The 17,130-nt window shown below is 37.9% G+C and overlaps 1 protein-coding gene across 1 annotated transcript in view; it reads right to left on the bottom strand.

Moving 5' to 3' along the window:
- Nucleotides 1–9,935, bottom strand: part of LOC118805717 (myosin-16-like) — a 28,991-nt gene extending 19,056 nt beyond the window's left edge. The window contains 18 exon segments of the mRNA XM_036566726.1: nucleotides 1,505–1,622; nucleotides 1,763–1,850; nucleotides 1,946–2,131; nucleotides 2,229–2,405; nucleotides 2,505–2,603; nucleotides 2,605–2,676; nucleotides 2,782–3,050; nucleotides 3,579–3,717; nucleotides 3,826–3,929; nucleotides 4,742–4,840; nucleotides 4,931–4,994; nucleotides 6,335–6,427; nucleotides 6,565–6,664; nucleotides 6,847–6,874; nucleotides 7,004–7,160; nucleotides 8,152–8,295; nucleotides 8,512–8,780; nucleotides 9,891–9,935. Coding sequence (XP_036422619.1) covers nucleotides 1,505–1,622; nucleotides 1,763–1,850; nucleotides 1,946–2,131; nucleotides 2,229–2,405; nucleotides 2,505–2,603; nucleotides 2,605–2,676; nucleotides 2,782–3,050; nucleotides 3,579–3,717; nucleotides 3,826–3,929; nucleotides 4,742–4,840; nucleotides 4,931–4,994; nucleotides 6,335–6,427; nucleotides 6,565–6,664; nucleotides 6,847–6,874; nucleotides 7,004–7,160; nucleotides 8,152–8,295; nucleotides 8,512–8,721 — 2,147 coding nt within the window. The 5' untranslated portion in view covers nucleotides 8,722–8,780; nucleotides 9,891–9,935.
- Between the last annotated feature and the right edge of the window lie 7,195 nt (nucleotides 9,936–17,130).

Raw genomic sequence — 17,130 nt, 5'->3', positions numbered from 1 at the left:
TAATAGAGGTGTGTAAAAAAGCTTTGGGCCTACCAGTGGGCCCTGGCCCTGGTTAATCCTGTGCCTCGTAGTATTTGATTCAGCACAGCTGATCCAGCTCATCATCTGATTTTTGACCCCTTTATAGGCTTGAGCAGGTGTGTTGGTGCAGAGAATAAAGAAACTGCGCAATGCTGTGGGATGCCATGAGCTGGGTTCAGAAATGCTGACACAGTGTATCTGCCCTGTGATGGACTGGCAGCCTGTCCAGGGTGTTTCCTGCCTTCCGCTTAATGACTGCTGGGATAGGCTCCAGCACCCCTCATGACCCAGAAGGATATGTGGCTTAGATAATGTGTGCATGTGTGTATAGTGTGTGATATAGTGTAATTATATATTTAGATTAAATTTCTCACTTAGTTATCTACAGATTTGATCACCACTTTTCAAATATGAGGCATTTTGGATGTTAATGTTAGTATAACTTCTTGCTGTTCTACAGTTTTCTCAGTTATTATGGAGCCACCCACAGCTTTGTTCATCATTCTAGACACATCTAATGTTCCTTAGATGTCTGCAACTTCCTACAAAGTAATTGAAACCTATAAATATAAGAATCTTAATAAAATCACTTTATACTTAAAAATGGTACATGCAAGGGATAACATACTTCTATTGCTTAAGTACAAAATGATTTTATTGCTTTTATACAACAGCATAAGTCATGAAACAAGAAAATAAAGAAAGTATTAAAGCAATAAACATTGCATCAAGGAACAATTTTCTAGATACAGATGAAGCATAACCCTAGACAAAAAAGAATATCCAATGGTGATTCACCACCAGCATTGCAATTTAGTCTTTAGTTTTAAGACTAGGCCTAATCCATGTCTGGGAAATTGGCCCCAAATGTGACAAATGTTTCTGCCAAAAAGTAGTAGCCTTTTGTATTATGGCCATTAAACTAAAAGTTTTACATCAGCCTTTTCAATACTTGATTAACCTAAATATTGATTTGTTACAGACAGTTGGAAAGCATTTGACAGCCTGTCTTGTTTGCCAAACTATATTTTGTTCATTTCCAGCTGATTCCAGTTTGTTTAGATGTGCTTTCTCAGGGGCAATGACTGCTTTGAAAATTGAATGTTGACCTGCTGTCTCACTCTTCATAGTATGACCAAATGGGCTGCTGGTCAAATATCTTATACAAGTTTTGTACTATAATCATTTTCTGTTTTGTGTGTATGTAGAAACTTAGAAACAGCTATTTAAAGTTGTTAGTTAGCAACTGTTCCTCAGCAGAATGATGCAGAAAAAATAGCTGTTATACAACTAATCAGATTGTGATCAGAACTAACTGTTGACTGTTGTATAAAAGCATCTACAACAAAATCGGTTTGATATTACTGAAAACAGTGGGTCTAAATTTTTGAAAGGCAGTGTAGGTGTATATTGACCACCTGGGATCTCTTAAAGGGCGGTAATTAGTCACCGTTGCCTAAGACACTGTATGAGAGAGTAATACCTCTGCTTAAACTCAGGGTACTGCAGTCTGTTGGGAAAGCCTTTCCTGCAAATGCGAATTCCCTCCAGGACTCCGTTACAGGCCAGCTGGTGCAGGATTAAATTTGCATCACAAACACCTGGTCAAACACAATGACTTACATAAGCACTCTCAAACACAGGAATGATACTGTTATGAGTGTGTACTAATTACATAGTGGTAAGACGTTCTGTAACGTTCTAAGCAAAAGCATTTGGTCATTTTATGGTTCATGTTTACCAGATTGTTTGAATTCATTGGGTACAATGCAGCGTACAAAGTGGGGTGCCGTGCTTCGCAGGGTGCTCATCAGTTTGTTCAGCTGCTCCTATTGAATGAGATGGAAGCAGGCAGAGTCAGGAACAGAACATTTAATCCTATATTAAAATTGTTAAAAAAATGAGGAACTGGATATTCTAGTACCCTGTAGAAAGCAGATACAGTCTGGAAGGAAGAGCCTTTTTTCTGCTTTTTGGTTCCTGCGGCAGCTTCCTCTTCTTTGAAGAGTTGAGCCAGGAGGGACATGGAAGACTTCTGGTACAAGGCAACCACTGTTTCATTGAGCGGGTCCTTATTCTTTTCTAACCAGCCTGCAATGTTGTATCCAACCTGAATATTTGGATTTAGGAAAACACAGTGAGTAAAATCTCAAAGTCTGTAGAGGTAAAAAAAAAACTACTGTGAAAATACATCTAAGTAGACTCACAGTGCCGGCATAGTGAATCAGCTCAAAGTGCACCTCTGGACCTTTCTTCCCACCTTTTGGTTTGAGGAAGTTAGCAGACTTGCCCAGATGATTGTCATACAAGGATGTCTTGAAAGTGACATCTGTGGCCTTGGGGAACACACACTGCTCCTCGAGGATGGAAAAGATACCCATCGGCTGCAATACAGAAGACAGTTTGGAAGTGAGGAAATGCTGAAAATTAGGGAAGTCTAATATTTTCAGCACAGATTCCTCATAGACTTAAATTTGACTAACCTTTTCCAGCAGGTCAATACAGGCCTGCAGGTCAAGCCCAAAATCTATAAAGACCCAGTCTATCCCCTCTTTCTTATATTCCTCCTGTTCCAGGACGAAACATGTGGTGGTTGAAAAACTGTTGCAGTTTTTCATTTGTAAAGTTGATGCACAGCTGCTCAAAGCTATTAAACTGTGAAAGAGGTGCCAGAAAATAACAACACATTTAACATCTTGGCCAGTTTGAGATGCAAAACTCAGTCTGTTCAGCATAATTGCACAAAAAAATAACAATTACCTCAAAGATTTCAAAGCCAGCAATATCTAGAACTCCAATGAAAAACTGGCGCTGCAACTTTGTGTCCAGTGTTTTATTGATCCTGTTCACCATCCATTTGAACATTCTGTCATAGACGGCTTTAGCAAGAGCTCCGATGGAGTAGACACACTGGTCCTGGTTCTGACCTTTGGTCACAAACTCATTTCCAACTTTAACACGAGGCCTTGTGATCCCCTTTTGCAGATCCCCAGAGTTGATTCCCATGAGGTGGGCAACTTTGTCAGCCACTGAAAGTGCATTGCAAGAGAGTACACCCTTAAACCCTAATGACCCATTCATGGACTCACTTTCATAACTATAGTACTACGTAGAAGCGTTTGGATTACTTGGATCATGAGAAGCCAAAAATGCAACCAACTTCTATGACTGGACTTTTTCACAAAAGGTTCTATATAAAACCATGAACAACACATTCTCTATCAAGCTGGAGAACTATTTCACCATGCCAAGATCCATTTAAGCATGGAAATGGTTCTATATAGAATGCATGGTCTTAAATAGAACCAATCCCTTTACTAAAGAACCCTTAAAGAACCATCTTTTGTGTGTAATACTGTAGATAACTTGCATGTTAGTTTCATAGTAATTTCTGAATAATTCATAGTAGTTACTGAAAAATAAATCTAAAGATTTATTACAAAATAATAAACTTGGGGTTTGAGGATTTAATGCAGATTATTATGATAGCAAATACCCTTGTGTGTAACATTCCATTAGTTCATTTCACAAGTTAAAAACTGATGATGTCTGCTCACCCTCAGTTGTGTCAACATCAGCCTGCTCCTCTCTCGGTTTTTGTTTGAACTTCATGTTACCGAAATGCATTATGCCCCCAGTTAGTTTATAGATGCTCATTTTCTCCTCAGCAGTGAAGCCAAGAACATCAAATGCCATCTTTGAACAGACAGAAAAACAAACATGTGTTTCTATATAACATTTCTTTTTCTTATAACACTGGACAGTATTTTTGTTGGATGCTTCTAATGATACATTTTGGCTTACATCAGTTAGCATTAGTTCTTCACCATCGTCCATGTTATCCACTACAGTAACTCCCTGGCAGATCCAAACATACTGTTTAGGGTCAGGAACCAGAAGGAGAGCCTCTGTAAGGAACCAAGAAATGGTAAAAATCTGTGGGAATGTAAAGTACACTTCATAAGTAATTAGAGTGTTTTAACAGCTTTGACTTTGTACTCCAACACACATGATTTGAAATGAAACAATGACTATGAAGTTAGAAAATGTCAGCTTATGGGCATTTACTTCTATACAGGAATCAAATAGGAATCATAGGAAACCTCTCAAAGAAGATCAGAAAAAGGCCTAAAAGACCTCAGTTATCAGGTCAAGTGATCGACTTGGCCAGTCAAGAATATTTCACTAGTGAAGAGATGCAATGTCTAGGTCTGTAAAAAAACATTAATGCAAAGGATTTTAATCCCTTGGCCAGGGCCTGTCAGCAGGCCCAAAGTTTTATTACACACTTCTATAAACTGAGAATAGCTCAACCAGTTTGGGTTGAAGTCTATGTAGTTATTGAATAATAAGCTGTAATATGTAATAAGCCTGGGATTTTAAAGAGTTAAACTAATAATGTTAAATAAATAGCTGTAAATCCTATATGGTTTACCCAATATACATGTACACACCTTTGAACTATAACCTCAAAGTCATTGTTTCATTTTAGATCCAGTGGATTTGCAACAAAAGCAACAAAACCTGTTACAGACCTAGTACTTACAAATTACACTAAATCATCATGTCAACCCTAAACTACACTTTTATAACCTAAAAATAACTCAATCAGTTTGCATTGAAGTCCCTGTAGTTACTGAATAATAAATCTTCATATGTAATAACCTGGGATTTTAAGAGGTTAACAGTCTAGTGTCTGATAAAATTTTGTCATGCTTACCCAGAAGCTCTGGTTTCTTCCCTGACAGAAGCTGGTAGAAGATGTGATAGCTGCGTTCTGCTGGTTGCTGAGAGATCACACGAGACTTCTCCAGTAGATCTTTAGGCAAAAGCATATTACATATTACAATAATGTTACAAAATGTTAGCCAAAACAGTATGAAATTCAGAATACATTTCAGACACTTACAGCTTTCAATGTCGGCACCAGCCAGCTTAGCTGTTGGCCCAAAATGGATTCGGATAAATTTTCCCTAAAACAAATATGGCAGTTATTCAGGAGTATAAAGTATCACTATATACATTATACACTGCCTGGCCAAAAAAAAGGTTGCACACTCTAATATTTCATTGGACCACCTTTAGCTTTGATTACGGCACGCATTCGCTGTGGCATCGTTTCCACAAGTTTCTGCAATGTCACAACATTTATTTCTGTCCAGAGTTGCATTAATTTTTCCCCAAGATCTTGTATTGATGATGGGAGATTTGGACCACTGTGCAAAGTCTTCTCCAGCACATCCCAAAGATTCTCAATGGGGTTCAGGTCTGTACTCTGTGGTGGCCAATCCATGTGTGAAAATGTTGTCTCATGCTCCCTGAACCACTCTTTCACAATTTGAGCCCGATGAATCCTGGCATTTTCATCTTGGAATATGCCCGTGCCATCAGGAAAGAAAAAATCCATTGATGGAATAACCTGGTCGTTCAGTATATTCAGGTAGTCAGCTGACCTCATTCTTTGGGCACATAATGTTGCTGAACCTAGACCTGACCAACTGTAGCAACCCCAGATCATAGCACTGCCCCCACAGGCTTGTACGGTAGGCACTAGGCATGATGGGTGCATCACTTCAGCCGCCTCTCTTCTTACCCTGATGCGCCCATCACTCTGGAACAGGGTAAATCTGGACTCATCAGACCACATGACCTTCTTCCATTGCTCCAGAGTCCAATCTTTATGCTTTCCTAGCAAATTGAAGCCGTTTTTGCCGGTTAGCCTCACTGATAAGTGGTTTTCTTAAGGCCACACAGCTGTTTAGTCCCAATCCCTTGAGTTTCCTTTGCATTGTGCATGTGAAAATGCTCTTACTTTCACTATTAAACATATCCCTGAGTTCTACTGTTGTTTTTCTAAGATTTGATTTCACCAAACGTTTAAGTGATTGCCTTGAATTGTCATTCAAGATTTTTTTCCGACCACATTTCTTCCTCGAAGATGATGCTTTCCCCTCTGTCCTTCCACTTTTTAATAATGCGTTGGACAGTTCTTAACCCGATTTTAGTAGTTTCAGCAATCTCCTTAGATGTTTTTTCTGCTTCATGCATGCCAATAATTTGAACCTTCTGAAACAGATTAACATCTTTTCCACAACCACAGGATGTGTCTTTCGACATGGTTGTTTAACAAATGAGAAGCTACTCACTGCATCAGTTAGGGTTAAATAACTTGTTGCCAGCTGAAACATAATCACCCATGCAGTAATTATCCAATGGGAGGCGCTTACCTATTTGCTTAGTTATATCCAGGTGGTGACCTTTTTTTTGGCCAGGCACTATATTTGTTTTAAAATCAAACACAAAGATTCCTTACAAATCGAGAAGAATTGTTGTTCCTAGTGGTTTTGGCATTGCCAAATGCTTCCAAGACTGGGTTAGCCTGGATGATTTGATCCTCCAGGGAGCCCTGTAAAAGCATATTTTCACCATTAAGGATCATCTCCATTACTGAACACGAGCAACAACAGGAACTCTTGGCTGATTGGATTTTGGAACCGATGGAGCATCATGTTCCACACAAGAACATCAACAACATTTGCTTGCCTTGGAATCTGGAGCCTGCTTTCCTCCAGTGGCACCCACATTGGCAAAATACTGGATGACCTTTTTGGTGTTCTCAGTCTTGCCAGCACCGGATTCTCCACTAGGAACAAGGATATTTAATGAATGGATTAGAGGAGCGTTCTTTGGATGTATTTTCTTTAATATAAAATGAGCCAAATTGAAAGCCATATTAAGAACAATAATGGTTGGCATGAAGAACTATTGGATACATGTGGAAAGTTACAACCATTCTCTATAATAACTGTTACAGTAAAAACTTACGTGATCAGCATTGACTGGTTCTCTTGCTCTAAATTTAGAGATGATAAGCACAATAAATGAACTTATTAACAGCATATTTTCTAGAGGAATACTTTATATTGAAATGTGTTATGTCTAATTTGTACCACTGAAGTCAGTTTGCCATTTCATCACTCACCCATCATCATGTCATGGTATGCGTTGTCAGAGATGGAGAAAAGATGAGGAGGAACTTCATTGCGTTTCTTCCCCTTATACATCTGAGCAACTTTCGCCCCATAAATTGGAAGCCATTTATAAGGGTTGACAGTCACACAGAAGAGCCCAGAGTAGGTCTGCAAATACAGATGACATTGTTGCATTATTTTTATATTTGTCATACACCAAATGGTTCTATATAGCACCACAAAAAGGTTCTTTGACCCTCTTTCTTGATAGTGGAACCCTTTTTGGTACTATACAGAACCATTTTAAAGGAAAGGGCCATATCCCTATAACAGCTATAATTCATTTTTTGAATATGACCATTTTCTTTACTTCTTTGAATGAAATAGGCTGCTTGTGCCTTTATGACTGATTGATGTTAATGAGCTCTGTTCTAATTGGCTACGCTGTACTGTTCAAAAAACAGCCCAGGCTGAAACACTCATAACTTTAGCATGAATGGGTGGAGCTAGACTGCTACAGGCTGAGTAGGCAGATATATGTATGTGTAATGGTTTTCATTAAATCATAAAAATAATACTTTCTGTTTTTGCAACATAGCTTTTATGTATAGTCATATGTATATGTTTGGGCACCCCTTTTCTTGATTGTCTAGGTGAAAATGAATTCACACATCCTCTACAGAGAACTTCTGTACATTTTAATACACAATTACTATTTGCTTTCTGAAATTAACAGATATGAAAAAAAAACAACATAAAATGTCGCCTGTGCAAAACATGTTAAATTCAGCAAATCAATGAAAACTATGCTGTAAAATGCAACAAAACATGGTATTTGACCAGGGTGTTCAAACTTTTGCATACAACTGTATGTACTGTATGGACTGGTGACAGTAAAAACGTTACAATGCTAAACAAGCTCTGTTCTATAACAAAGTGGATAAAATAATTAATTATATGAATACATTTCTTCTTTATAGATTCTTTAAAGAACCATATAAAACAAGTTTTCCATCTTAGAGAAGAACCATTAAGCCATGCAAAAGTTCTCACGGTATCTATCATTATTGCCTTTACTGAAGAACTATTGACAAACAAATTTTTAAGGGTGTAGTTTGTATTTTTTGTACAACAGATGATTAGAAGACATTGGACTTACATAGATTCTCATGTGGACGTAGCGTGAACGAAGGTTCTCCAGCACGCTGGCCTCATTCAGGAAGGTCAGGTTAGCCATATCGCTAGCCTGATAAAACTTTGGAGGATTCATTTGCTGCATGTCATCCTTCTTTACAGTGACTGTCTGTTGCAATAAAGGCAAAATCAGCTGTGTGGAACTTAAAATAAGATTACTGTCAAGTATTAAATTCAATTTTAATTCCGCAAAAAAAAGCATTTATCATGAACTTTGAAAAAGTATGCCCAGATGGGACAGAGACTGATTAGGGTGATGTTATTTAAAAAAATAATAAAAACAAAACAATACAGTGTACATGTCATGAGCATGACGTAAACATACCATGTTTTTGACTGTCCTCACAGTGACTTTGTCACCGTCCTCAGACTGGATCTCTCCTGAGATGAAGCCCTCCTTCTCATCCCTCACCCAGCAGGACTTCTTGATGTCATAGGACTTGTTCATGGCCTCCAGCCTCTCTTTTTCTAAGGGAGCCAGGAAGGGCATGGGGTCCACATCATCCCCACACTCACCTTTGTAGGCACCTGGCATGGTGGCTCAGTTCCTTAGCACACAAACTGGCCAGTCGAAGAAGGATTTCACTCAGGCAGCTACATCAGAGAAGATACCAATTTAAAAAGATGCTTAAAACAATGGCTCCCTACCCTGATTCTGCATCCTGCACTGTGGAAATGATTCAGTGTTTTAACTTAAGTGAAAGTTAGTAACCTAGTTGCCTTAAGAAAAAAATTAAATTCATTGTACCTCAAAATAATAAGGTAACAATGTAAAACAAATTATTGTCCTATTAACTTACTATTTGAATGAACTCAAAATTTCAAGGCAACCAGATAGTTAAAACATTCAGTCATTTTTACAGTGTGGAGGACCCCTGTCTGGCCTTCATATTTTAATGTTTTCTCTGCTCTAACACGTACTTGAACCTAGGAAAGGCTTGTTAATTGGCTGAATAGTTGGATCAGCTGAGGACTACAATTTGCAGGGTACTCCAACAGCAGGAACCACAGACTTCAAACACTCAACAAATTGTTAGAGGTTATTACAAATGTTTAACAGTTTATTTAAAGAATTCCATTGATTCTTCAACATTTCTGCATGATTCAATCATGTAGATGTAAACAAATTTATTTAGAGTGGTTTGATGTGAAATGGTTAATTGTAGAGAAACTTACAGACTCGTGTTTCTTTACAGTGGTGCTGATAAGAACTAGGGGTCACCATTTCTGCACAAATATGACCAGTGAATTTGCAGATGTGACAGTGTTAAATCTGTAAAAAACACATTTTATTTGTGGACTGTGTGCCTTACAACACCCTGCATGTACCTTTTTGCCTTTAATGGAGTTTAAAGATACATTTGAGGCCAAAACTTTATCTAAAAACTATCATAAAACACTCAAACATCAGGCATCATATTCTTAAGTACTTCATGTAATCTTTTGTTCGGTTGCTTTCAGAGGCATCAAACTCTTCAGACATCTGGTTCCTATCACTGCCACTGTGAACAATCCTGACTTGGTAAGTTTCTCTAGAACGGTGCATTTCCTATTAAACCACTCTGGACGACTTTATTTAATGATTAATGATTCAATTATGTAGCAGTTTTGAAAAGTTGGTGGAATTTTACTTTAATATCAAGCAAATATGATTCAAAATCAAGTCACTCAAAGTTCAATGGTAAATGCTAAATGTTTACTTACCAGAGCACAATACAGAGAGGGAGCATTTGCTGATGTGGATGCCTATTCTGGACAAGCTGTTATATATGAGCAGTGGGCATCCTGATTTGGTCATAACTATTAAGAAAGGCATTACCAGTAGGCTGGCACTGTTCTGTCAAGGGAAAATCAGTTGATTGCTTTGAGTTTAGGGGAACCCACAGCGTGACCTTTTAGGGTATGCACGAAATAAAATCTATCCTTTTCCTCAGAGACATGATGCATTAATAAAAAGAATTTAGCGTTTATCAAAACTGAAACAGAAATTATTCTTCTTTTTTTTGTTCATCATAGCTGAAAAAAATAAAGAAACAAAAATGTATCTCAATTTTTTCAGTTTTTATTCTTCTACACCATTTGTAGAAAAACAGCAGCTGTCCCTTTGTGACTGTTGTGTCAAAATTTCATGATGAATGGACCAACAGAAATGCTCTAAAGTGACTTGGAATAAAATTTACATTAACTAACATAAAATGTTATGAATGTTTTTGCCTTCTCCTGTAAAGCTGCCATTCTGGGCATTTTTCTGGACAGCAATGTTATCCTGTTGTGTTTAATTAAGGTCTATGATTATCTGAAGCAGAGCACCATACAGACTGTTGCTCACACAGGGCTAAAAATGGAAATGATTATGCCCAGCATGTTTGTTTGTGTTATAAAAAGTCATATTTAAATACTTAGATATGCACTATTTAATAATTTAAATAAAAGTCATATCTAAGTGACTGCAGCAATTATATATCTCTTAAAAACAGAGGTCTATTCATGAGCACACTAATCTGTCTTATGGTAATTATTGCATCTATAATAATTCTTAATGAACAGATACATTGAAAGTGCATTGAAAACCATTAAGTCAGAACCATTTTTCTCTAATTGGAAGGTGGTGACACTGTCGTTGTACCACAGCTGCTTTGAAAAACAGAACACGACAGAAATATTTGCCTTTGATATCTTGCTTGTAATGTCAGCATGTTGTGTTAATCCCGGACACTCTAGCAAAATGCAGCTAAACGCTGTCCTCCAGGCAGGTGTGGACGTAAGAGGGGATCATTAAGCGTGGTTACCCAGAGCTGTGAACACACATGCTGTTCCCTGGCTACACTGCAGATATTCTTGACAAGTTCACGCATCATTTAAGCATCCACATTTGGCAGAGGGCTGTGGTGAGGTTATATTTGACTTCTTAATACGAGTATACGGGTAGAGGCTCCACTCTGCTGGGACAAAGCCCAGGATAATTTTACGGCTGCCACTTGCCAAGTGCTGAGTGAAATGAATATACACAGCAAACAATTAGAGGCAGCCACTGATGGAGCTTAAGCCTCTGTATATCATTAATGGATTATCACCGGGGAATAGTCTTATTGCTGGAATTTTCCATGTAAGATTATATGGCAGCTTTTTCCTCTGCAGTTCTTTAGCAACAAGGAACGGCAATCCAGTGTCGTGAACATGGTTTCAGTTTAATTTAATGTTCATTTTATGGTGAACATCTTGATGGCCTACAGGACTGTGCAAAAGTCAGAGACTGACCTTCATTTATTTAATTCCCAGTCAAAACATAAAACGTTAAGTAAAAGTTATTCATTTTTCAGGTGGGATTAGATACAAGATAATCAATTTACTTGCGTAAGGAAGGTGAAAGGCAAAGGAAAATGAACCTAAGTTTAAAACTGGAGTTAAACATTATTAAATTATCATCTCTATATTATAATACAAAAAATGGGACTCCTAACAACCGTATAAGACCTGGTAGACCACCAAAATTATCAACTATCACTATCAGATAAACAGTACATAAAGCTTTCATCTTTGAGAGAGAGGAGAAAATCAAGCTCCACTCTTGATTCAGATCTGAAAAAATCCACAGGTGTTTCTGTCCATCCTTCAACTCAACACTACGGGTCTGAAAGGATGTGTAGCTGACAAGAAGCTGATACTGAGAAACAGACAAAAACAGGGCCGGGTGGGGATCTTTTTTCAGGCGGGGAATGTAACCCAGGCCATACACACACACACACACACACACACATATTGCAAAAGTCTAGGGCAGTTTAAAACCAAGATACGATATACAGGGGGCCCTGTGGAGTTCAGAACCCCCTAATTAACCTCTTGGACCCCCTGAATGTCTCAATATCAAAATTCTTGGGGGTCCCTGAAAATAAACGTATTATTATGTTATGCTGTCCTTTATGGAGAAAACAGATGCTCAAATACAAATTCAGGGAGAGTTTACTGTTTAGCTGCCTCACCCACAAAACAATGAGCCTCTGACTTTGGAATTCTTAACCTACTAGAGATGCAGCACTGATCTGACTCAGGGTGACAATGCAGCAAACTGACTCACCCAATTAGTCCTCACAGCCTAGCAACTGTAACTCTGCCTTTGATATGTCTGAAGAACTTTACAATATGCTGCAGCATATTTTTGAATCTGAAAACTTTCTCAAGATTTTGGTGGAAGGGCTGAATTGTTACTCATTTCTCAAACTGAAGACAGAAGAGGAGATCTCAATCTCAATGTAAGACCTCAATGTGTGGAAGACCACATTTTCAAAAACATTTCATTGCCATTAAAGCTAGCATCAGTTCCGCTATTGCGAGTGAGTTAGCTAGAAGCTAACCAATGCTGGAGTAGCCAGTCAACATAGGACCACCTGAATACTGAATGGGGTATTTCACACACTGTTTAAAACTGTTTAAAACTATTTGTCTTGGCAGTAATACAAAATACAAACAAACATAAATACAGTGAAACATAAGAATGTTTTCTTTTAATCATGAATATGCTGGTTAGAATAAACCAGCTAGAAGAACACAAGTTTGAACTCCAGTCGTTGTATGTATTTGTTAAATTGCATCAACACAGGATCTGCTAATGTTACGATGTCAAACTTGTAACAATTTTTGGTGCTATGTAGAACCATTGTCCATTGGTCTAAAGAACCATTTCATCATGCAAAGAATGCTTTTTTTTGAGTGTTCATCGTTCTATATAGAACCATTGTCTTCACCAAAAAACACTTGCAGAACCATCTTGTTAAAGAGTGTAGCGTTCACTGCTATTAAAAGAGGCACTGCCTTCACAAACGTCATTGTGCTTTATTTTACAGCTGTTGTTGGCCACAGCCACGCTGTACATAAGCGATGCTTTTTTTCTCTCTAACAACTCGTTCTCTACCCAGATCACATCTCTTCCTCTCTCTCTCCACCCTGAGGGCAGTTCCTAGTCCCCCTACCCCTTGCTATGCTGTACTAATGATATGCACATGCTCTGTAGGACCGTTCAAGGGGTAGGACAAATTACTGTCAGAACTGCATATGACCGTTTATTACGCGCATGTTTTCAAAAAGTTATTTTTGACCAGTCGTGTGAGAGACAAGGGCAGAGAGGCGAGCAGGGGATTACTGAACTATCTAGATGGTTGAGCTGCTCTATGCAGCTACATTTTTGTTCATCTTTGCATCTGGCCTGACTGTGTGGGCCACCTGACCGACCAGGCTCTTGGGAAATCTCCTTGGCCTTCTGATGGGCAGTCCAGACCAGGACAATAAATAAGAAAATTTGCAAATCAAACAAAGAAGCTGCTGATGTTCTCAGAACAATGGGTTTTCTGCCCCAGAGCCCAGACCTCAACATCACTGAATGTGTTTGGGATTACTTGAATGGTGAGAAGCAGAAAATTCAACCATCTTTTAAGACTGAACTTTGGAGAAGATTTGACTTTTGTTCTGGAATTCTGAGCTATCAATTTAAAAGGCCCATCTCACTTCCTCACCTTTTCAAAATAAAAGACTTTATTTTGACATAGTGTATAAACACTGATAAAGTCTGAAATTGTACCTTTCATGCCCCAATGTATGCACTCCACATATGAAAACTTAGCTGCAAAAACAGTCTGTTTTGAATGTGTTGTTTTTTTTGGTCATGAAAACCAACACATTTACATATATCTGCCCTTTTCAGCCTACAGCGGTTTAGCCCCGCCCGTTTACACTTAAGTTAAAGAGTGTTTCAGCCGAGAGCACTTTTTGAATGAGCCACAGTACAAGGCAGCATATATATGAACACATATGAGTATCAAAGGGAGAGTAACAAAAACAGCCTAGTGGCAGCCTAGTGGGTAAAGAGAGGTAAGAAAGTGGTCACATAAATTGAATTTGACTGTTTTTGGTACGTAAACACACACAAACATTTAACAGGGAAAAAAATAAAATACAAGAAAAGTGTAGGATGTGGACCCTTTAAGTAAATGGTTGGGTGCAGATTCCAGTATTATAGTAGATGGATTTGAATTTGAATAACCGCTGGGCAGACAAACTCACAGAAAAAGAAAATCCTGCACATATATGAAATATAATGTAGTGAAAGAATTAGGCACTGTTACAGTCAAAGTGAATATCATTATCTGATTTAGCCCCAGTGTTGGACATACTCCAGACTGTTTCTGTAAGGCGACCAGCCTTCATTCATTCATTCATTCATTAAATGTAGCATTGCATAATCTATCCTTAGCAAACACTATAATTCATTTACACTTCACTTCCAGTAGGTGGCAGAGTTGAGCTATTTCGTGATTTAAATGAATTAAAACTGTTAACAAACATGCTTTTCAGTTTTCTAATGTTCGTAAAATAAATCTGGCTGACCACTGTAGCTGTGTGAAATACTGTTTAAGAAACAGACTGAACATCTCACTAAGGTTTAATTATAGCCTGTGAGATGCATTTTTCTCAATAAAGTCATAATCAGTGGTTGTAGCCCTGCAATATTGTAAAACAAGTTGTTTTCTTAGGATCCTGACTCTGAATGCAAGAACAAACAATCCATGAGATGAAAAACAACACTATAAGGCTCTAAATGAGTCGGCTAGGTTTTTATTATTTCAGTTTGAAAAAGGCCCTCCTGTTGCGCCTTATGATGGGGAACTTGCCAAATGAAGCATTTAAATGATGCTCTCTTCAAGAATCAGTGGATATATGCAGCAACTCCGATGTGACTAAAAGCAGCTTTACAAATCCTGATTGTGGCTTTAACACTTCATTAAACAGAGAATAACTTAACAGGAATTATACATTTTGCTGCTGTTTTTAAGTTAGTGCTATTTATTCCAGGCCCAGGAGAAATAAGACTGATCTACTGATCTGTTTACCATATAGAGACTAAACAAAGTCATTTATGCTCATAATTTATTGTGTGACTCAAGCAAACCGACAGGCCCAATACTTACTCCGTGACTGTTGCTTCTGTTTTGCTGTTTAGTTTCATTATGTGGTTAAATGTCGCAATCAATTTGTTAATCCAAATCTTGCGATCAGAGAGGTTTCTAAAAGCTTACAGATGAACTGGCAATGCATGGCTCACTAATCCTGTTCCTGTGAATGTTTAAGCATTTTGCAGACACACACTGTTATGCTAGTGTGCAGTGAAATGGCACTGAATGTTTCCAGGCCTCACCGGACTATAGCACTGCCAAGGCATGAATCATTGTGAGAACGCACAATATTTATACATTTAATACTTTGGAATAGCAATTTCTTTTTGAATTTTAGCACTTGATATGTATAGAAGGCTAATTGTGTCCTGTAATAAAAACTATAGTGTTTTGCTTGTTTGTTTTAAAAGTTTTAGAGGTACATTCCTTAAAAAGATGGCTCTTCAACAGTTCCTTAGTAAAGATATTGTAGAACCATGTAGAACCATGAGTGCTCAAAGAACCATTTGCATGCTTAAACGGTTTGATGCATGGTAAAATCATTCTTTAGATTGATGGAGAATGTGTTGTATTTGGTTCTATATTGAACCTTTTTGAAAATGATTCTATTTGGCATCAAAAATGGATCTGCTGCTGTTACAATGTCAAGCTTGGGGACAATATAAGACTCCTTTTGTTGCTATATAGATGGTACTATATATGCAAATGGTTCTTCCATCATTCCACATTTTTTTTTCTTCAAAAATGCTGCAGAATTTAATTGTTGAGATGTAAGGCTTTTAGAGTAACATCATGTGAAATGGTTCATTATAGAGAAATTTGCCAACTATGTTTTTCTTTACATTGGTGGTGACAGGAACCAGGGGTAACAATGTCTACAACGCAAATACAGCGAGTTTATTAACTGTCTAAAATGATCGGTGAACCTACACGTTTTCTGACTTTTTATATGTAGTGTTGATAATGTTAATTTGAACGGATAATGGTAAATCTGAACAAATTTTCATTTGGCACTGTTTTTCCTTGTGACACCCTGCATGTACTTTTTGCCATTAATGGATTTTAGAAATCTGTTTCAGGCCAAAAGCTTGTCTCAAAATAATCTCAAAACTCTCAAGCATCAGGCAACATATTTGTAACCACTAATTGTGAGGCAGCTTTAGAGACAATAAATGTTTTGGACATCTGTTTCCTACAACCACCACTGTGAACAATTCTGACTCTGTAAGTTTCTCTACAACGCGCCATTTCACATCAAACCGCTCTGAATGACTTTGTTTTCATCTCAATGACTGAACTGTGCAGAAATTTTGAAAAATCAGTGGAATTTCCCTTTAAGTCCCACGCTCTGCTTACCAGCTTACATCTACATCCTTGGATTTGACTGTTCAGGAATGCTTGGGTCAAAATGGTGCATTTTTCTTCTTGATCCGAACCCATAAATGAACCGTAGATTTGTGTTTCATTATCTTATAGTTACGACTGGCGGTTCTAAGCACAGTAATGTGCCAAATCCAGCTGCAATTTGTTATTTGTCCAGTGCTGCAGAATGGACAGTGTAAAAAAAGTTTTCCTCAGGTTAAATTATCAGATTAAACAATTAGGACTGAATGATAAAAAAAATCTAGCTAATGGACTAATACTCTGGCCTTGATCATCTTTGAACAATGTGGAATAATTTTAGATTAGATACATAAATAAAGTAATATGATGTATTAAGAGTCATCATCATCATCATGTATTCAGGCATCATCAGGACACTTTACAAACTCTACAACATAGCGCACTGCAATGTCAGCACTTTCTAAAATACAAAGATAACGAGTACTGTAAATAGGCTGATAAAACTACAAAGATTTAGGAAATGCAATAAAATAACGTCCTTTAACACCTTAATTCCTCTGTATGATCTCCACGGCCGTCATCCTCTTGAAAGCATGCAGCTCTGTGGAGCGCTGCGGACACGCGCTTCCTGTGGGCGAGCACGTACTCGCGTGACG

Source organism: Colossoma macropomum, unplaced genomic scaffold (assembly GCF_904425465.1).
Source record: "Colossoma macropomum unplaced genomic scaffold, Colossoma_macropomum, whole genome shotgun sequence".
NCBI lineage: Eukaryota > Metazoa > Chordata > Actinopteri > Characiformes > Serrasalmidae > Colossoma > Colossoma macropomum.
The sequence above is the reverse complement of the archived record's forward strand: the minus strand, read 5'-3'. Positions and strand labels throughout refer to the sequence as shown.